This window comes from Polyodon spathula, chromosome 25, assembly GCF_017654505.1.
Source record: "Polyodon spathula isolate WHYD16114869_AA chromosome 25, ASM1765450v1, whole genome shotgun sequence".
NCBI lineage: Eukaryota > Metazoa > Chordata > Actinopteri > Acipenseriformes > Polyodontidae > Polyodon > Polyodon spathula.
The window spans coordinates 23141189-23163524 of record NC_054558.1 but is presented as its reverse complement, the minus strand read 5'-3'; the positions used below and the strand labels follow the sequence as shown (position 1 = coordinate 23163524).

General features: G+C 44.2%; 1 protein-coding gene across 1 annotated transcript in view; it reads left to right on the top strand.

Moving 5' to 3' along the window:
• The window catches only part of LOC121299670 (autism susceptibility gene 2 protein homolog), a 217266-nt gene that overhangs the window by 180113 nt on the left and 14817 nt on the right, over positions 1–22336 (top strand). The window contains 3 exon segments of the mRNA XM_041227559.1: positions 1472–1520; positions 19182–19563; positions 20794–21059. Coding sequence (XP_041083493.1) covers positions 1472–1520; positions 19182–19563; positions 20794–21059 — 697 coding nt within the window.

Below are 22336 nucleotides of genomic sequence, written 5' to 3'. Positions count from 1 at the left end.
GCCAGCGCATCTGGCTAGTCGTGTTGCCGTGTCGAGGGCCTGTTGTTAACTGAGGAGGAGGAGGAGGCATTTCAATCCCTCATGGTTTTGTGGTTTACTTTTTGAAAGACTTTATTTAACAATTAAATATAATACACGGAAACAATATTTTAAAAATCGGGTGTAATCATGAAAACATAGTTCAGATCCACCCAAAGTGAAAGTAAGTTTATTAATAAAACACTGTCGACACACTTCAGTAAATAAATGTGACATTACAGGCGCTCCTTCACTTCACCATACGTATTAGCACACAATAGACCGTTTACACACTAGATAGATAGACAGCATTGTAGCAGGTAAACTGCATTATGCTGGCAACTGTACTGCAAATTTGAAATACTGGTAATGTGGTTTTTTTGTTTTGTTTGTAAATCTAAGGAAGAGATCAGGCTTGCATAACCCAAGTGGGAATGTTTCTTTTTTTTATCCCAAAGGCACTTGGCTTTCAAGAGAACAGCGATGGAAATCGTGATTGTTTTTTTTTTAACGCTGTTTCCCTGAAACGCTTGTATTTAAATACTGATGGGGTTGAAGTGTGAAAGCAGGGGACTCTGGAATCTAAAGGCCACAGCGCTGTACTTGTATTCATTTGAAATAGCATGTGCCTCTGCTTGCAGGGACCTTCACATTGTTATACAGAAAGGCAGTGCGAGGTGATCAGTGTTGTAACACCTGTACTGAGACAGCACTCCAGTTGAGAGGCAGTCCGGTGACATGTTATTGAGTGTCATCTTTCTAAGGCTCCCTTTCCTTTCACTTTGACATCTCTGTTGATATTGCTTGCCTGTCTGCCTAGTCTGTTCAGTGGCTGTTGGTGGCACAACATTGCCCCCTACTGCCGGCTATGGTTTGAGTACCACACATGCCTGGAGTTCAGCGAGAGCTGGGGAGTGTTGTAAAGCAAGGGGTCGTGCTGCAGTGAAATTTGTACATTTCTATAGGTTTAAAATAAAACAAAACCGGGTGAATGGAGACTAGCTTGCATTGTGTAAGGGTCTCTCTCCAGGAGTAGCCAGTGGCATGGGATGTAGGGAAGCAGACACATATGTGGCAGGTTGTTTAGTTCTGCCTGCAAGCAGTGAGGGGAAGGCGTTATACACAACATGATTGTACATGGATGAAAAAAAAAAGCTGCTTTCTTTCTTTCTAATTGTCAAAAGACAATGCAGGAAGGGGTGACGCTTTTTTAAAGCCAGTATGACTTCAAGCTGCGAGTGATGCTGCAGCTAAACTCCAAAACAGTCAAGTAGATGTGCATTCCAGCTAACGGCGTCAGTGAATGTGTTTGTAGGCATACGGCTGCGTCTAATAGCTATTAACAAATCACTGCTCTGTATCTCATGATGTTTCCAATTCGTTCTGGTAAACTGGGGTTTGAAGGGAAATTCAGAATCAAACCTTATTAAAGGTTTCCTTTCTTCTCTTCCAGGCGTCTGATGTAGGATCAGAGAAGCTCTTCTCCCCCACACTAAGTAAAGGTAGGCATGGCATTTCATATTTGTTTCCATGTATTATTTATATCCAGCTTCTGTATAGGAGTAGTTTCTCCGAAGATTAAACGTGTGTGCTTTTTGCTAAGCACCTTCAGTTACAATCATCTGTGGGTGCTTCACTAACCGAGAGAAACACTACAGTTCTAGCTGAACTCAAGCCTGATTCAAAATAAATGTCTTGTACCTAGTCATTAGGGTTAGACTTAGGGTTGTGTAAATTGATAGGTAGGTCTATTGTGAGCTGCTTTCCTCGCTGTATAGGAATGTGTTTGTGTTAGGGTTGTGTAAATTGATAGGTAGGTCTATTGTGAGCTGCTTTCCTCGCTGTATAGGAATGTGTTTGTGTTAGGGTTGTGTAAATTGATAGGTAGGTCTATTGTGAGCTGCTTTCCTCGCTGTATAGGAATGTGTTTGTGTTAGGGTTGTGTAAATTGATAGGTAGGTCTATTGTGAGCAGCTTTCCTTGCTGTATAGGAATGTGTTTGTGTTAGGGTTGTGTAAATTGAGAGGTAGTTATATTGTGAGCAGCTTTCCTTGTATAGGAATGTGTCTTTGATAACCAGAAAGCTGTAGCTGAATGTTGCACCTCTGCTGTGCTTCACTGTGAGGAGGTTGTCTTTGCTTGTGTGTGCCCCTGTCCCCCGGTGAAGGCATGCTGCATGCATGCACATCGCTGCAGGCCTGAGGAATGAATCCCACTCAGAATAAAGGACACTGCGAAGCCTATCTCTCTGAAGTGGGACCCCGTTCCACAAGGAAGGAGCAGAGTGTGTTTGTCCCAGCTGGGGAGGATAGCAACCAATAACTCTTGTGTTGCGTCAGTCCCCTTCTGAGCAGTCTGAGTTAGTCTCAGAAGAGTGAGACTGGTGTTTGAATCCAGTGGAGGCTTTAACGTAGTTACTCCCTGTCTGGGGTCCCATTCTTTATAAAGAGGTCAAATCTCATCTGGTGAACCGCAACAAAGTATGAGCAAGCAATCAGTGCCAGTGGGAAAACAGGCTGCTTCTGATTTTTCTTCAAACCCAGCCAGAGATGTGGTTACTTACATCCCAAGTCACTGTAGACCGTTTTATTGTCATGTAAATACAGCAATTGGCTTGTTCCTGCATATAGCTCTATTAAAAGACTTTGTTTTCAGAACTGCAAACCACCAGGGATTTATATGCAGACTGGGTTTATAGTGCTGCCACAGCTATACAATGGCAATGTTGTTACCGTCATTTAGATCAAATCCAGGAAAGGAAGGCGCTGTGGCGCGCCGTCTCGTACCGTTCATGCAGGTGCTCCCTATGAAGAGTGAGGCTCACCTGGATCTGTCCTGGTGGACACATGGGTTCCAAGCAGCACCCCTAATTGCTGTGTAATGTCATCTCGGTTCCTGATTTAAGAAGGCAATGTCTGTGTTCCTGTAATACTTTAGCATGGAGCTCCCCTTTGTCCTGATAATCTGTATGAGACACGAAGGGGCAGCTTGATCTCTTCATGCCTCTCCGCCATTGTGCACTGTGCACCATTTCCAGTCGACTTTTAACAGACCCAATCTGTGTCTTAAGAGGATGGGAAATTGCACTTTGACATTGAAACAGTCACGGCTCTACCTTCTGCTTCAGTTACACGGAAGGAAAACCAGTTGTTTAAAGGTTCAAGTCCACCTGCTTTGTTTTTGCTATATATTAATGCATTACTGCAGTGTTTTTCATATATATTAATGCATTACTGCAGTGTTTTTCATATATATTAATGCATTACTGCAGTGTTTTTCATATATATTAATGCATTACTGCAGTGTTTTTCATATATATTAATGCATTACTGCAGTGTTTTTCATATATATTTGCATTACTGCAGTGTTTTTCATATATATTAATGCATTACTGCAGTGTTTTTCATATATATTAATGCATTACTGCAGTGTTTTTCATATATATTAATGCATTACTGCAGTGTTTTTCATATATATTAATGCATTACTGCAGTGTTTTTCATATATATTAATGCATTACTGCAGTGTTTTTCATATATATTAATGCATTACTGCAGTGTTTTTTATATATATTAATGCATTACTGCAGTGTTTTTTATATATATTAATGCATTACTGCAGTGTTTTTTATATATATTAATGCATTAGTGTTTTTAATGCATTATATATATTAATGCATTACTGCAGTGTTTTTTATATATATTAATGCATTACTGCAGTGTTTTTGCATATATATTAATGCAGTGTTTTTTATATATATTAATGCATTACTGCAGTGTTTTTTATATATATTAATGCATTACTGCAGTGTTTTTCATATATATTAATGCATTTGCTTTGTTTTTTATATATATTAATGCATTACTGCAGTGTTTTTCATATATATTAATGCATTACTGCAGTGTTTTTTATATATATTAATGCATTACTGCTTTGTTTTTTATATATATTAATGCATTACTGCTTTGTTTTTTATATATATTAATGCATTACTGCAGTGTTTTTTATATATATTAATGCATTACTGCTTTGTTTTTTATATATATTAATGCATTACTGCTTTGTTTTTGCTGTATATTAATACATTACTGCAGTGTTTTTCTGCCTCAAGAATAAAAAAATGTCCTTGAGTAAATAGCTTTGTTAAAAGAGGCCGAGGTGTGAGAGAACTGGATACAGAGAACAACTTTACTCTTTAACAGTGTAGGGGAAAGCTACATTATGCTTTTATGCTGTGGGGCTAGCTGCTTTATAGAATTACAACCTTGCATATTAAAAGCAGAAGACACTGTTATTTTATTAGTCACAGCTTCATGTTCACTGGAGGATTGAGGCACAGTGGGTGGCGTGGATAGAAAAACACATTCATATCACACCCATTTAAAAAAAAACGGATGCACATCATGAGACACATTAAGGAGAATTCTGACGCTGTTTGGTGTCACAAACACAAATAAAGCATCTGTCCTTCTCGTTCAGGGATGAGTTCTAGAGAGACATTTCCATGCTGTATAGAACTTGACACCCTAAACCCAAGTGAGCCCGGTTCAGAAGAGATGCAGGTAGAGCTGGCCCTGCACTCTGAAACAACACAGGCCACAGCAGGGCGGAGTGTGAACTCAGTCCTGTCAATGGATGGAGACGCTCCTTGTGAATCAGGCTGGTGGATAATACTCCTGTGTGCATTCCGCTCAAATGGTCATCCTGCTGATCCCTGTGCCCAGTGTGGGTTTCCAGAGAGAGGGTCAGGATCATGTGTGTGTGTGTCATTTCTTTACTAAGATGGTTTTAGTTTTTCTGTTATTGTAGAAGCTGTGCCAGCTTGGTCTGTGACTCAGTTTGCCTTGCCCACCATGCCAAAGTGAAAAGGCCGTTTTATGTAACCTGTCACTGAGGCTAACCTGAGGCTGCCTTCTCCTCCTGGGACAGGGAAGAGAAAGATTGCAGAAACTCATTTTGAAGTGGATTTGTGCCCTTGTAATCCTGATTTAATTCTGACCCGTTGTGCTCATTTTAAACAGCGCATTACAGCGCGCGCCGCGAGCTGCAGGCGAAACGGGGAGCTTAGCGGCTTTAAGAGGCTTAGCAGCAGATGGCATTTTAAGCCAGACTTAATAAATTGTTTCCATTAAACTTACTGGCCCACACATACTGGATTAAGCAGGGGGAACAAAGAAAATTGGGAGAGGAAAAAAAAAACAAGCCAACAACCTTGAACCGAAATATTACATTTAACTCAGTCTGGTTTTCCAAACTTGATCTATTTGTCATGTGTGTCTCCAACTGTAAAGGCAAAAGTACAAAGTGATTTGAATATTTACTTTTGAATACTTCGCCAACCACCCGAGCTGGCATCAGACTCGTGGGGGCCCCCGGGCCAAGCCTAAGACCTGCGCCCCCCCCCCCCCCCCCCCCTCCCTCCTCCCTCGTTCACCCTCCTCCTGCCCACACACTGGATGACTTCCACTGCTACTTTGTAGCGGTAGACCTGATTATTGTTACGTTATAAAATTATACTGTTTCATATGAATGTCGTAATTTAAGAGGGTCATGAACTAGACTGCATCACTTTTTAAGGTGACACATGCGCTACTATTTTGAATGTTTGTATTAAATGTATATGTTTCTTTACTTTGTAGATATGATATAACTTCACCTGGGGCCCCGGATAATTGTCCTGGTTGCTATAGCCCTCAAAACCATATCTGCCAAGAATTACATATCTACAGTATACACACACAGGCAAAGTCTGCTTTTCATAGCAAATAAATCCACAGTGTGTGTGCTGAGATTATTGTCTGACAGTCATGCACGCTGTAATTGTGGTCTCTGAGCTGCTATTATTGTGCTGAATCAGGTAGAGGGCTGATCCGTTCTCTTATAGAGCTTATGCTAACAATCTGTGATCCGCTGCTTGCATTGAATTGCATTGCTTTCTTTTGTGATGGGTTTATTTTTCTGACTGCTGCTTCTTGAGCACTCTTTCTGCTGTCCCTTCACTGCACTGCAATCTACACTCTGTCTGCTGTCCATTCACTGCACTGCAATCTACACTCTGTCTGCTGTCCATTCACTGCACTGCAATCTGTTCTAGTAGTCAAATATTTATTTTAGGCTAGTGGTTCAGGTTGTTGTTTTGTTCGCGGCTCTCCTGTAGCCAGACAGTTGTTGTGATGCATTCCTTACCTGTGTCTGACCTTGCATTTGCCCCGTTCAGTTCTGATTGAGAGTTTGACCCCTGACCAGCTTAGCAGGATTTGCAGTACATGACACAGATCTAGAAATGGAGCATTGTAGAGAAGTCTGGGTGTCAGTGTATTATAGTGCCAGGTGCACAGTGTGCGGTGTGGGTCATTCTGTAAGCTCGAAGCTCTGCTTGCTTATAACTGAAGAATAAGCTGTAATGTTATATGACTGCTATTCGTAGTATTTTATTATTTTTGCTTGTTTGTATTAATATTACAGTTTTAAAGTGCCTCCCTTTCCTGTCTGCAATATTGCAAGAGGTACAGTAAAACACTTGTTTAATTATTAACTGAGCCATTACTAACAGAGATTGCTTTTTGTATTTAAGGCAGGAGACAGGCTGCAGGGAGGGAAGAAAGCAATTACAGACCTCCCAGAATGCACCTCCAAGGCTCAAAACACAGTCTCTCTCGCTCGGCCGGCGAATTCCACAAACTAGGAGCATTTCAATTTCCCAACGACATTTTGTATAATTTTAAATGACGCTCCGTTCAGGTGTCCAAATCTCTTTTGCTGTGCAGCCATCCCCTCCTATACTGTCCCTATGTTGGAAAGGGACCACGGCTGGGAATTGCATGCCTTACACAGGGAGTGCAGCCATAGACTCTCAACACCAGCACGGTATCAAGAAGCCCACGGACTGCATGTAGTACACTGTCACTGTGCAAGCCAGGCCATTCGTTTTATATGTTAATTAATATGGTCCAGTGTGTAATTGGAAAGTGGTAATTACTTTAGTACTAACAGAAAAAACAATCTATGAAAATGCATTGGAAATTATTCCATTTGTAGAACTAGATTATGCCCTCTGCAGTGGAACAATTCATGTAGCTTGAAAAGGAGCTGAACACGACAGACGGCTTTTGCCCTTGCTGTTCTAATGCTGCATTTTCATCTCCTAAAGCACCTTGCACTGACGACATCTAGTTATAATTAGCAGCAAGGCAATTAGGAAGATAGTTATACGGGTAGAAGCAGAGTAGGTTACAATGTTAATGGACTCGCTAAAGCCTAAGGTCCTTTCAGAGCCAATGCAGGGATGATGTGACGAGGCCAGGGCATGCTGTGGCTGCATTAAACTTACTCCATTTCCCTCCAGGGTTCCGTTCTCAAGGGTTTATTGAGTTTGAACCCATTCGCTTTGCTATTCTCAAACCGCTAAGCACCCCGTGAATAGGAATGAAGACATTTAAAAACCCTCACTTCTAAATTTAGTTTTTTTTTGTTTTGTTTTGTGTTTTTTTTCTGTATAAGGCATCTTCAACACTTTTGCCTTGCCAGTGAATCACATACACCTGGCTGATACTCTGATGCAGGGCCTCTTAAACCGTGGCCGGCTTGCACCTCCCGTGGCCCCGTGTCAGGTTTCAGGTCTGCAAATGTAGCCCTTTAAAATGTGAGAGAACCACTGCTCTAATGCAGCATCCCATAACTAGTTTATTTTAAAATGAACAGATGCAATTGGAACCCCTGCACCCACGCCCAGAGGTGACGCCCTGTGCCCCAAGCCCAGAGGTGACGCCCTGTGCCCTGAACAGAGCACATGCCCATTCCTTCGCTGTATAAAACAAGCAGTCAAAGCACTCAATTCATTGGAGGTGTGCTTTTCTTTCTCACCACAGGTGGCAGCTATAGATGTTGACAAAGCTTCAGTTGACAGTCACTTTATTTCAGCCATTACCAAGAAATGATGCTGTTAGCCAGCCTCTTAAACCTGGCCTTGAGGCAGGCTCCCGAGACTCCCTCTGCAAGCAGCAGTCTGACAGGTAGTCAATACGGTGCTCTGGCTCCCCAGCGGAGACTACCTATGAGCAGAGCAATAGGACACCTCCCAAAGCACAGAGCTTCACCGGTCCAGGCTGCAAACACAAAGTGATTCTGATGGGTCGGCCCAGAGGGAGTTGTAAATGACCTCCGGTCATCTTGCATGGAGAAGGAGGAGTGAGGAGCAGAGCGTGTGCACAGCAGGTTTATTGATCCGCTATAGATCGTGTGCTCTCTGTGCCTGGGCCTGAGTTGTCCTGGTGTGAAGGGAAGCAATTTACTGGAACTCACATGTCACCATTTACTGAGTGGGGGTCCCTTTCTTGTCAGCATTGCATTTTGGGCTGGGCTGCAGAAGGGAAATGACATTCAGTACACCGGCTGTGTAGCTGATTAGCGGATAGCGTGCACATCCCCGGATCGATTTCACTTCTGAACGGTAATAGCTTAATCTCCTGGCTAATCTCTGCTCTGCATAGTGCAATTGCTGATAATGGATTCTGTTCTGGGTTTGTTTGTTTAAAGGAATCATCAAAATCTATTTTCTATTTAATGTTGCCGTGCAAAACCCTGACATCCTTTTAAGGTTTTCAATGGCTGCTCATTCTAGCTGCTTTTGCCAAATTTGGGTGCTTTTAGAATTGTGGTTCCCTCACTGTTGTGTGGCTTCAGAACTTTTTTCACTGCTCCTCTATAAAGGCCTACAGTCCATCCCGAATGTTTCTTAAGCTAAGGAACCTCACTCTTGTTCAGGTATTTCACAGGCAGGAGTTTTCAGGTATTTCACAGGCAGGTGTTGCATTGCTCGCAGGCAGCGGTGGTAGTATGTGTTCTTGTTACGCTCGCATGTAGCAGCGTATTTTAAACACTACTCAACATCCTCTCTGTCAGCTTTGAGGGGGGCAAGAAAGCAGGCCAGTCACAATCCCCTGTTAAATAATTCATGTACACAGTGGGGCCAAAGTTAATCAAACAGTCATCTGTTACCAAACTGTTTGCCAGCTCCCTGTGGCAGCAGGGGGAAGGGGGTCTATGACTTGTACAGGCCAGTATGTAGAAGGCTGGAGCGGGCAGGCGGGGCTGTGACTTGTACAGTCCTCTGTGTGCCTCGCCTGCTCGGTCTGGCCCCGCGGCTTCATGGAAATATTCTCAGACCGCAGACGTTTGCAGCCAAAGGGGGCTTAAAAAAAAAACAAACAAAAAAAAAAACATGGTGAATTCCAAAGAGTAAGAGCTTTGAAGCAGTTGAATGTGAACGTTTATCCCTCTGCCCTGACTGCTGGGGCTCGGGCATCTGTCCTTGTGGGGACTCTGTCCCACTCTACCATTCCCTGCGAATGTGCTCTGTGAATAACAACAAACCCACATGTAGGCGGCCGCTGGCTTTCTGGACAGTAACAGTAAGTGGTGTTTTTTTTTGTTCTTCTACTGAAATGGTGTCGGCAGTTGTTTAGAGGCTTTAAAGGCTGATAAAGGAAAAGTATTCGTCTGGGCTACTCTTCAAATTGAGAGAAGTTGCAGTGTCTTAACTGTGGCTATTGAACCTTCCTTCATGTGACGTGTGCCAGCTTGCAAAATAATTCATACTGTGCCGTACTCAAAAATAATGAATGAACAGTGCAACTCCTGTGTGACAAACCAGCCCTTTCTGTAATACATGAGGTGAAGTGCAATCCAATAGGAAGGGGTTTCAAGGTCTTGCTTGCAGACTTTACTCATGTTCTACAGCCCTTTTAACTGGATAAAACCAAATAATGAGAAGGACTGGCATTTCCTTTGGAGGAGCCAGCTTCTGCCTTCAAAAATAAGGCGGCCGTTCAGACCACCGAAGGAGCGCTGTTTTATTTGGCAACTTTAGAATCACAAAAGCTACAAGGTCAACTTGAAGGATTTAGACAAGGCATGCTACAGAGGGATAAACCAGGATCTCAATGCTTTCAAATTGGGTCGACCATCAAAGCAAACAGGAAAATCACTGGAGGGCTTCAAGAGCCAGAGCAGTTTTTCACTGATATCCTGATTTGAACACATGCACTGGCTACAAGAAGAGGGGTAGTCTGCTTGTGGAGCAAAAAACCAAACTAACATTAAAACAAATAAGAGCTTCTCTGTTTTTTTTGTCATTACAAACTCAGGGTGATTTGCAATAAAGTTGATTTGAAAAAAGCCAGAAATGATTGCTATCATGCTTCTTCACAGATCTATGGCTCATTGTGGCTGACTTAAAATGGATCCATAGAAGCTCCCAGTTTATAATGGTGTATTCAGGGATTGGCCCAAAAGCTGGAAAAGCCTGCCGTTGGTACAGCAGCACACTTTACCATAAATGTGCTGTGACTGGTTAGAGTAATTTAACCCCCCCACCAATCTGCATTGTGGAATATATAAAAGCTGCATCTCCCTGTTGTGATGAGTGTGTGATAGCAGGAGATTGGTTGTCAGGCGTCTCCTTCATTTCCAGACAATGGCTCTGTCATACAGTTCTGTAAATAATTTGGTTTAATCTCCCTTTAATCAGTGCTGAGACTGATCACAAACTGGAGGTCCCAAGGGATTGCTTCAGCTTTTGTTCTTGATGGCACTTGATCTCTCTCACTGCTCAGAAAGCATGTTTTAAAGGAGCGCAGACCTGTCTGGGACATCGGTATGTTCATTTGCGTATTTCAGATGCTCAGCAGAGATGTCCTTTGACATTACAGCTATTTTACACACATGCGATTTACAGTCTATTCCTAATGTGTCTGTGTGCTTTCAGACTGAGAAAGCAGAGGCTGCTATATAAATACTGGAGGGAATTGGGATATTGTTTCAAACACTCAGCCAGCTCAGGAAGAGTTCAAAGAAAAGATTTTTAATCTGATTAAAGAGCTTTTGCTTTAACAGTGAAAGACTAAGCCGTTTGGTTTCTTTCTTTCTTTCTTTTCTTTCTTTTTTAAAGCAAGCCAATTTCAGGTCTTGCGGTCAGCAATGATTGTTTGATATACAATAAATCGTAGGCTTGCCCCTGAGAGCCTTGGAGCACATATTAGCCGCAGCCTGGTACATTAGACTACAAAGAATACAATACCGCTCTGTTGGACTTGCAGCAGGTGCATTTAAAGGGAAAGCACTTGGATATTAGATTTAGTAGCGACGGGCCATCTGTGTCTCCCTGTAAATTGTTTACAAAAACTTGAACAAGCTCCCCTCATCCTGCGCTCACACACACAGAGACACACTTGACGACACTCGGCTCTCTGCAGAGGTCAATAACTGAATCTATTCAACCGTCCATGAAATGAAGGGAGGAGGGTGGGGGATACATTGTCTTCATGTTGTCAATAGCAGCTTCAAGCATGTCCCCATTTAGAAAGAATGTGTTTTGTGGCTTTATTGAAAGCAATGCAGAATGAGACCTGGCGTTCCCGAGTAATTCATTGAAAATGAATTCATTTTGGTGCCTGTGCCGTTTTATGAACAATGTCCGACTAGTGGAGGAATATGCTTGGCTGTCTTGATTGGCAGTTTTCGGGTGTGTTAGTTAATAGAGCCACAAACAGATTTTTTATTATTTAGTCATTCAGCAGATGCTTTTATCTAAAGCAACTTACAGAGACTAGGGGGTGAACGCTGCATCAACAACAGCGTCAGTCACTTGCAACAGGACCTCGGACTTGCATCTAAACTTGAGATGACTCATCCAGACCAGTCGCTCCCATTTACTTCCATTCCTATCCTGGCTTTAAATCTTTTGATTCAGACCTATGTTGGCATTAATAAACCCGTTACATAGGAGCCTGTTTGGTCCAGTGGTTAAAGAAACAGACTTGTAACCAGTAGGTCCCTGGTTCAAATCCCAGCTCAGCCAGCTCGACTCATTGTGTGACCCTGAGCAAGTCCCTTAACCTCCTTGTGCTCCGTCTTTCGGGTGAGACGTCATTGTTAGTGACTCTGCAGCTAATGCATGGTTCACACACCCTAGTCTCATGTCTTGTAAAGCGCTTTGTGATGGTGGTCCACTATGAAAGGCGCTATATTAAAAAAAAAAAAAAATGAAGATTTACAGGGAAACAAAAATGTAAAATGTCTGTCCCTAATTCATTTATTAACTTCCCCCAAAGGAGCTGGAGGAGGTGTGCATGCTTATTCCAGGCTTCTTGAATGTGCACACACGCTTGACGTGGTGTTTCCCGTCGTTGACAGGAGCCTGCATTGTTTATTATTTTATTACACTCTTCTGTAAGCTTGTTGTTAAGGTCGCCGCACCCTACGAACAGCCGTTTTCCTTTGCTTGTTTTGACACAATCCCTGAGGTTTCCCAGCTCTGGCCTTGTTTACTCCGTGTCACCAGGCTGCCTTGCTGAGTTACCCCCTCAGTCCATGCTGCCAGCTGGGGGAGGGGGGCTTGTCGGGAGGGATGGAAACAAGATGTGACAGGCCTCTGTGGCAGGAGGCAGCCGTCGGCAGCCCCGCGGGTTACGAGATGAAGCTGTCTTGATACATTTTTCACGGCTTGGCCGCACACCTTTCTCCTCTTGCCCTTTTCTTTCCTCCTTTTTTTCTTATTCGTCATGCTTGATAACTCACGGCAGCCTCGCTGCAAGACAAAGGGAATAGCAGAAGGATAGGAATCAGTGTAGGGCATTGTTGTATTCTTTGGCACTTCAACACAGAACAGTTTGTTTGTCATATTGCAACTCGTTGAATCCATTGATAATTTAGCCGTTTTACTGTATCTCACACTTTGCTGTCGTGTATTTGAATGTTATCTAGGATTTAGGGCAGTCAAAAAGTCCGGAACCACAATATGTTGTTTGAGTGGCTCCAGGTTTAACCCACCCCCCACCCCACCCCCCCTCACATTATACAGAATGTATAATCTCTCTAGGTATAAATGGTATTCTAGCTCTGGGAGTGCCTAATAATAATAATAAAAATAATAATAATAATAATATTGTAAGCTGTGCTATTAAACAATACTTCCAGTATTGGTTGTATTTGAGTTGTTGGCACCACGCAGCCTAAATCCGTGATGTTTCTAACAGTTATCTTGTCTGCTCAATACCTGACGATGCGCGGTGTGTTTCTGGCTGTTGGTGCCACACCAGGGTGCAGACTACAAGCTCTGAGGCATTGAGAAGTCTGGGGAGGGTATTCAGCTCTGGGACCTGCATTTTATGTTCTAATTGGAGCAGTTAATACATTTCCTCTTGATTTGCAGTGAAGAATCAATAGCAGCTTCCCTTCCCCTGCGTCTCGGCTGTGATCTCCTTCTCCTCATGCACTTATCATGAGCTTATTTTAAACAGCGGGGGCTGCTTTCTGTCAAATGTCTGTACTTGCTGCCCTGCCTCTCTCTAATACTACCGTGCTATAGTATTTACATTTCTACCTGTTTAATATATTACGTGAGATCTTTATCATCACAGTATTCTTTTTCAGCTACTGAAGTAGATCTGTTTTTCCATGTGTTTGTGTCCATACATGTATTGCAGCTGCTGTATTCAGTGTGTTGCAGGTTTGGTGGTTATAAGCATGATTGTTGCAGGCGCGCGCGTGTGTGTGTGTGCGTTGCAGCCACGTCTCACATTCTCAAGTTAACTAAGCAAAGCAGCAGAGTTTATTGAAAGTGGCGTGTGTTGTCTCCAGTCTTTGAGCTAATTGTTGAGCTGCGTCCTCTCCAGTAATCAATAGAGACAGCTGCTGCCATGGTGTTCAGGCTCTTGCTAGTCCGATGGAGGAGCTAGTTGTGCTAATGAATGGAATGACAAGGCTGCTATATGGTACAGGCTGCTGAAAAGCAGGCGTGGTCTGCGGAAATCTCTAAGGATCCGCCGGGCATTGCATAACTAACCTTCACTCCTGGAAAAGTAACAATAGGAGGGGAGGCTCTGAAAATCCACCTGCCACTGTGAAGCGTTGTGCCCAGACAGGTTGTAATTAGATTAGTTCTGTATAAGCTCCTCAATTCACTGTCTGTGAAAAGAGGGAACAATAAGAACGTGCCTCACTGGGGACAAACCGCCTGAGAGCTGCCGAACACAGCCATGACTGCTACAGCACATTCCACATGTCTAAAAGACCAGCATGTGCTAAGAGAGCCCTCATGATGCCTTTGCTCTCAGGGAACCCTCATGATGCCTGCGCCACTCCCCCTGATTCCCTCACTCTCGGGGAACCCTCGTGATGCCTGCGCCACTCCCCCTGATTCCCTCGCTCTCGGGGAACCCTCATGATGTCTGCGCCACTCCCCCTGATTCCCTCGCTCTCGGGGAACCCTCATGATGCCTGCACCACCCCCCCTGATTCCCTCGCTCTCGGGGAACCCTCATGATGCCTGCGCCACTCCTCATGATTCCCTCGCTCTTGGGGAACCCTCATGATGCCTGCGCCACTCCTCGTGATTCCCTCGCTCTCGGGGAACCCTCATGATGCCTGCGCCACTCCTCGTGATTCCCTCGCTCTCGGGGAACCCTCATGATGCCTGCGCCACTCCTCGTGATTCCCTCGCTCTCGGGGAACCCTCATGATGCCTGCACCACTCCTCGTGATTCCCTCGCTCTCGGGGAACCCTCATGATGCCTGCACCACTCCTCGTGATTCCCTCGCTCTCGGGGAACCCTCATGATGCCTGCACCACTCCTTGTGATTCTCTCGCTCTCAGGGCCAGGCAGCCGGGGGGGGTGGGGGGGCGTGTGCCTATAATTCTTTGACAAAGAGGTGGTTAAAGTTTGCATAAAGAACAATTGTATTGCAAATTACAAAGATCTCCAGCGTCAGACTGCAATGCTGGAGGCCCTTTGGGGGAATTAAAAAAAATCTAATCTGACAGTAAATTTGCTGAGCGAAACGCCACTGCACAGCGGCTCAGTAAACTCTAATCACGCTTTATTCTGTGTGGCTTTCTGTTGCTGCGATTTCAGGTTTTCAAATTACTGATCGTGTGATCGTTTTGCAAGATGTGTTTTTGGTTTTAAAAATACTTTACATCTTGCGCTTAGGGAGCAGCGGTTCCAAGATGCAGACGATGCATTCATTCAGTTTTACTTCTGTGTCAGTTGCTGCTCGTAGGGCAATAGACAGCCTGCATTTAGAAATGTATCTTATATCTTTGACTCCCAGAAGCTTTCTGCCTGTCTTGTTTCCCATCATCCCTTGTTCCAGGACAGGCCCCGCTCTCCAGCTGCTGAGGGGTGACCCTGTGCTATAAATCAGGTCCGAGCTGAATAATATTAAACACTAGAGCTTCATGAAGGAGCGATTGGAGTGCTGAGGAGTCATCACAGGTCACCACTAGAACATCAGTCAGCCTTAAAAGTGTGTCACGGCCCCCGATTGCAGATCGCTTCCCTGTGATCTTCACCTGCCATCTCCAGAAACCTTACCTTACCGTCTTGCTGTACAGTGCATTCAGACTGCAGTCTCCCTGTCAGCGGCTGGCTCGTGCATGAGCCCTGACTCGGAGTTTCATTATGATTTATCCTTTTGCTTCAGTCGCTCTCATAATTCCTCAGTCTTTTAAAGGATGACCTTGAAGTTACAGTATCTCTCAGATGTGTTAATTTTTACAGCAAGTGTTTCTGTACAGATGAGCCATCTGTGCACTCTGTCAGAAAACAGACCTGGTAGCAATTTAGGTTATAGGGTATACATAACAATGTAGTTACATGCTAATAACATGGTTTGCTCTTATTAGGACTGAGGTAATTGTATTTTGTGTCTTGCTCTTAATTGTACTGTAATTCTTGATTTTTTTTTTTGTATACAACTAAAGAAATTATTGATAATAATAACAGTAATAATAACTAGATAACTACCTGTGATTCATGCTGGTACATGGTAACTACTGGTTTATGTGCTGCTACCATGGAATTGCGCCAGCTTTTTGTTCAGATGATCATTCCTGTGTAATTACACTGTACCATGTAGGAGCAGGAACTAATATCAGTTACCTAGTTTAAATGCACAATTATTAAAACTAAATACGTTTTAATAATGGAAACGTACTTGCCTCCCAGCAACCCCAGCCTCATCCCCACTGGACAGATATTTTAATGAGGGAGGATTGTAACAGAGACACTAAGCTTAGCTAGCATGGCTCCTCAACCCCATTAAATCCTATTAAAATCATCATCAGACTAGCCTGCACCTCATCGTATCGTGCCAGTTTCCTTACCTCCTGAGGACAGCGGTCTAATGGGTGCTGGAGTGTATCTCCCCTTCAGCAGAATCACTTCACCCTCTGCTGTGAACAGCAGGATGATACGAGTTTCATTCTGTGCCATGCAGGACAATCAGCTCCTCTGGAATCAGTGCAAGAATACGCTGCTGAAAGACTTAGAGGGCCCTTGAGCAAACCCGGGGAGCCTGCCCTTCATATTGTTTTAATTGTGTTTATTGAGAGAAGTACATTGCTTCTGTACACATAACTAGCTACAAACAAATCTTCTTTTAAGTACTTTTGTTCTTTTAAGCAGCACTGTACACCAGTTCCTACAAACTAAAGCATGAGTGCAAATAACTGGAGCAGGATCGCTTTCTTCACCGCGTAATTACACGGAGCAAATAGCCCTGTTTTCTTCTGGCTCTGAGGCGTGACTTTTTGACTGATCTCATGTCCACTGCTGGCACACAAACCAAAAGAAAACAAAAAATGAATGTGTGCAAAAGCTTTGATTCACCAGCGAGAATATTGAGTGTTGGCTTTTGGCCTGAGCAGGCTGTTTGACTGGGATGGAATTAGACACAAACTTGTGTAATGTAACGCTGAGGAAGGTCCCTGAGTTATTTATTACACAACCCAACCTTATTTTACTAGGAAAGTTACAGAAAGGATCTTGCTTGTTCAAGCCCCCCTACCCTCCTCATGTTAACATACACAGCCCTTAAAGGTTGAAATGTGCCTGTGTTGTGTAGCACATGCCCGGAAGAGCTTCTAGGGAAACCTCACTGCCAAGCATGACTTAGACGAGAGCTTTCTCTCTTATATTTGAATTAGTCCATTTTGGAAACCTTACAAGTCACACACACATTTGAATAGGCCAGTATTCCCTTACCCAGATTCTGCAGGGTCGATGGGGATTTCAAGCTCTTCTTGTAAGTATTATTTGTAGCTTGTTACCTTTTTTTTTTTTTTTTTACGTTTTGAATCCCTGGAAGATTTAAGCCATGAATAACAAGCCTTGTTGCAAATTGAGAGTTTTGTGGTTTGGAGGGAGTCTGTGCGTCTTTGGAGATTGTTAACTGGGGCTCAGTTCAGCAGCCTGGAACCCTGGCTGTGTTAAGTGTGCAGATTAGAGCCGTGCCTTTCTCTCCGTTCTGAAGGCTCTGAGCTATTACCAGACTGGCAAGCCCAGCCAATTGCACGGCTTCCAGAAGGGGTGTGCTGATTACTCAAAATCAGTATTGCTTCTAATTCAAGCGGATAATCTGTTTGGCAATAGTAAGGACCAGTGTGAGCCTTTATAAGTCTATTCCAGGAACAGGAATGTTAAGAATGTGGGATTTTCTCAATGAGATGCTCCATCCTTGTTCAAGAGATCGGAGACGTACAGATTGGATTCAAGCGATGAGTGATTTACCATTAAGGTATTAATGTTTTTCGGGGTTTTTTTTACTGATAATGCACAAATACCACACCTGGGATCAATACAATAGCACTTGCTGCTACAAGAGTCCTTTTTAACTGATATTCAGTGGCAGTGCAGCGGCATTACAATGGGAATGCAATGTTTTTCGTACTCATGGACAGTAGAAGCGCAAGGGGAGATACAATGGTATGCTCTGTAGATACATATAAAATAGTGCCCACAGTGGTAGCGTTTTCATATGTTGTGCTTCTCGAGATTCTACTGTGGCTGGGTCTGTCCGCCTCCAATTTGGCACTCGGAACCAATGACAAGATTGGGGGGGGGGCAGGTAAAGGGACGCGATAGGAGGCCATGATCTCTCTTCACAGCACAATTGAAACATAATTATTTCATGCCAGATTGTGTGCTCTGCAAAGCCTGAATAGAAAAGGCATTTAACTTTCTAATTAGATATGATTTATTAAAACTGACTGGATCGCCCCGAGAAATTGGATCAGCTGATTACAGTCAAACATGAAAATGACTTGATTAAACAGTTTATGAAATCATGCACAAAACGAAAGGAAAAGCTGATGCTTGATTCTGAATTCTCTTTGCCAGGGCAAGGGGGGGTGTGGGCTTGCTCGAGTCAATGGTTTGGGGTAAAGTGCTCAGGACTGGATACTACAGAGGAGCTCCCAGCTAGCCCAGCATCTCTAAACACAGCTCAGCCCTGAGCTCCATGGCTTTGATTGTGTATGAAGCGGGTTGCAGCCTTGAGCTCCATGGCTTTGATTCTGTATGAAGCGGGATGCAGCCCTGAGCTCCATGGCTTTGATTCTGTATGAAGCGGGATGCAGCCCTGAGCTCCATGGCTTTGATTCTGTATGAAGCGGGTTGCAGCCCTGAGCTCCATGGCTTTGATTCTGTATGAAGCGGGTTGCAGCCCTGAGCTCCATGGCTTTGATTCTGTATGAAGCGGGATGCAGCCCTGAGCTCCATGGCTTTGATTCTGTATGAAGCGGGATGCAGCCCTGAGCTCCATGGCTTTGATTCTGTATGAAGAGGGTTGCAGCCCTGAGCTCCATGGCTTTGATTCTGTATGAAGCGGGTTGCAACCCTGAGCTCCATGGCTTTGATTCTGTATGAAGTGGGTGCAGCCCTGAGCTCCATGGCATATGAAGCGGGATGCAGCCCTGAGCTCCAGATTCAGGGATGCAGCCCTGAGCTCCATGGCTTTGATTATGAAGCGGGCTTTGCCGTGAGCTCCATGGCTTTGATTCTGTATGAACAATGCTTCAGGGGAAATAACATCATAAGAGGTCAGCCATGGGGGGCCTCTTATACTGTGTAGAATTGGAGAGATCCTGTAGAACAGTGTGTTAAGTTGGCACATTTATATTACTCTGTATCAGTGTAGGCTGTTTACTGGACCCCACAACAGAGGTAGTTTTAATGTGACCCCATGGTCCTGGATGGTGTCCTTGAGCTCCAGCAGCTTGCCATACGGAGAGCTCATCTCCTGCAATACATTTCCCTGTTACGAAGCACTTGCCATCTTGAACATATTGATTTTTTTTTTTCCTTTTTTCCTTCCATTTGCAGGTCTGAACTCGAATGAAAATCTTGAATCGAAGACATCAAGCTCGACCAAAGTCTCTGGGCTCCAGCGTAGCCAGGAGCAGAGCACCGAGGTTCCCTTTGTGCCTCCTGCACCCAGCCCCATCCCCGCCTCCCCTCCCGCTGCATCCGCGCTGCCCGCTGTCGCCAGCACCGCGGCTCCCCCGCCCAGCACCAGAGTCCGCAGCCCGCCTCCGCCCGTGAAGAAGGCAGCAGCCGTCCGACTGCCAACCCCATCCCCACTGCCCGCCCAATCACAACCTCAGACAGAGCTCCGAGCTCCGCCCCCTCAGGTCCACGCCCCGCCCATATTCAACCACCAAGTGCATCACCAGCTGCAACATTACAACAGTCTTAACAATATCAGGTGAGAGCGATAGCAGTTTGTTAATTGTTATTTTTTTCCTCTTGAAAAATCTATCTGTTTCTATGAAATTTGGTGGTCTGGATATCCGGATCTGGAAAATAAACTGAAGAGAGAGCTGATGCTGTGAAAGACTCAACTGGAAAGTTTATGTTTAGTCATTTCATTTTTTAGGCACCCAAACACCTGGCCCATCTGAAGCAGTCTGTGAAAGAGGCCTGTGGCAGGCCAGAAGCCCTGCTGCTGTAAATACTGTGTGTGGGAATGCAACGTTGGCAGGGATGGGGATAATCTGTCCCTGCCAGCAATCACAGGTGCGGTCATACCCCAATTAGGCAATTGACCGTAACCTTACTTTGGCCCTCGTTCCCTGTTTATTTGTTGTTTTGTTTAATAAATGACTACTATAGTGCTTAAACTGCAGATTCCTGAGTCTCTTTCCTGCCAACTAACATCTGGGCCCACAGCGCTATCCTGTCACAGTTGGTGTGAGAAGTGGGATGTCACTGGTCCTGCGGAGTCCAGACAGGATAGCGCTGTGGACCCAGATGTTAGCTGGCGGGAAAGAGACACGGGAGACAAGGAAACTGCAGTTTAAGCACTAGAGTGCACTTTTATTAAACAAAACAATAAATAAACAGGAACAAGTAAACAGGCATGAGCCAAAATAAAAATAAAAAAAAAACAAACAATACAATCAGTGCCTGTAGGCTGGGCTTTCGCTTTCACTCCAGACTGCGTAAACACAGGACCACTCCCCAATTAGCACTCGGTTGCCTAATTGGGGAAGGGCACGCCTGTGATTGCTGGCAGGGACAGATTTAACCCCATCCCTGCCAACCTTACATTCCCACACACAGTATTTACAGCAGCTCCTGCCCTGCCGCAGGCTTGACTCCTGAGCCAATCACAAGAGTCCCAGGGTCGCAGGAATCTGTTGACTTTTTTCTCCAACCCGAGTCATAGGGTTTTTCTTTAAGACTTAAGGCCCATCTCAAGAAAAGTTTCAGAAATAATTTCAAAAGGATTCACGTCTGTTGCAGTTGCACACGAGTGAAACCTGTTTTAAAGAGCGTGCCAGCAGCCATCATGATATCGGCTGTGTTTGCAAAGTGTTTTCAGTTTTGTCCAGGACTTTCTTGTAAAAGAGACAAAATGGAAAGGTCTCCCAGTAATTGAGCTTTGTATTGAGGGAAACCACTAACATTGTTTCTTTTTGTTTTTCTTCTTCAGCAGAAGCAGCAGCGCGAGCAGTGCGGCCAGCGCCAGCCTCCCGAAACACCACCTCCCCCCCTCCCCCCACTTCATTGGCCACCCCTCATCCAATCCCACCCTGCCGCTGTCCATTGCCAGCCTCTCTACCTCGCACTATTCGCTGCGACCACCGCCACACCACCATCCGGCCATGTTCGCAACCCCAGCTACACTGCCACCACCTCCAACCTTACCAACAAACAGTCTCGTGGTCCCAGGGCACCCCTCGGGGGCCGGCTTTCCAGGTAGGTTCCGCCTCTTTCACCCACCTGGGCTTGTGCTCTGGACTAGGTGTGTGAGCAGCAAGGCAGTCTGGGAATTGTAGTTCAGAGCCACTTTTCACTGATGCCAGAAACCAGTTGTCTCTGATGCAGTAGCTGCCCTTATTTCAAATCAGCAGATCAGATGTGCAAGCAGAAGGTATTATTTCAAAATACCTTCTGCTTGCACAGCAGTGACATATTATTAGTAAGGGAAGGAGGAATCTGCATGTATTTCATGCTTCTGCCAAGTAGTTTATTGCCCGCAGTTTCCAAACCCACGATGCCCTCAGGTGTGTAATGCTCCTTTGTTGCATTGCACTGAGTCCAGTGTAAGCTGGTATTTACACGCTACCTTACAAGTTGCTTACTGTGTGCCAATCTTTGCAGCTCATGTCTGTCCATCATCGCTACAATTACACAGGTAAAGATTTTTTGTCTGTTTATCCACGACACGTGGATTAAGAAATCCAACGATTAGGGATTGGAGAAAAACCAAAAGTAAAAAGACAGATGTGTAAATGCTGTTTAGCAGACCAATAATGACATGTTCTCCCAGCTACAGGCTTAGTGCCATGCAAGTATATTGTACTGACTTGCAAGTACAGTATAAAAGCCTTGCATTGGATTTGGTGACCTGTAATAAAACCATTTTTTTCCATGGTTTCTTAACAATGATGTCACGATGGCTGCAAAGGTGCACATGATACGTTTATTTATGTAACTTTCTGGAGGGCCAGGGGAGGTGGAATTGCTACAGGTCAGTGATAGTTTAACTTAAATGGCATTTGAATCATAAAACTGCAATAGAAGTGCAGTACTCCGTGACTCATTATGGTAAGATGTGCATTGAATTGACTAGTATAGGAAGTTATAGCCACTGTACTATAGCCAGTATTAATATTAAGGTTGTGTTTGTGTGTGTGTGTGTGTGTGTGTGTTTCAATCCACACACACTCACACAGTTAGAATACAGTATACTGTATAGCTTGACCCCTTGCAACAGTGCAATATTATTTTGACAGTATGAAAAGTCAGTCACTGATGTGTGCAATATGTCATGATATGTGCTATTAACAGGATAGCATATATCATGATGATATGTATGTACTTGTTTTTTATTTGTAACTGTCAGATTTCAGAGAGATGTCAGTGTGATTTTATATTGCTCAATAATCAGGGAGCAATTGGGTAGCAGTTTCAGCCATTCCAGGGTTTACTGTGACTCCTCATGGCCTGTTTAAAAAGATGCATGACTGTGT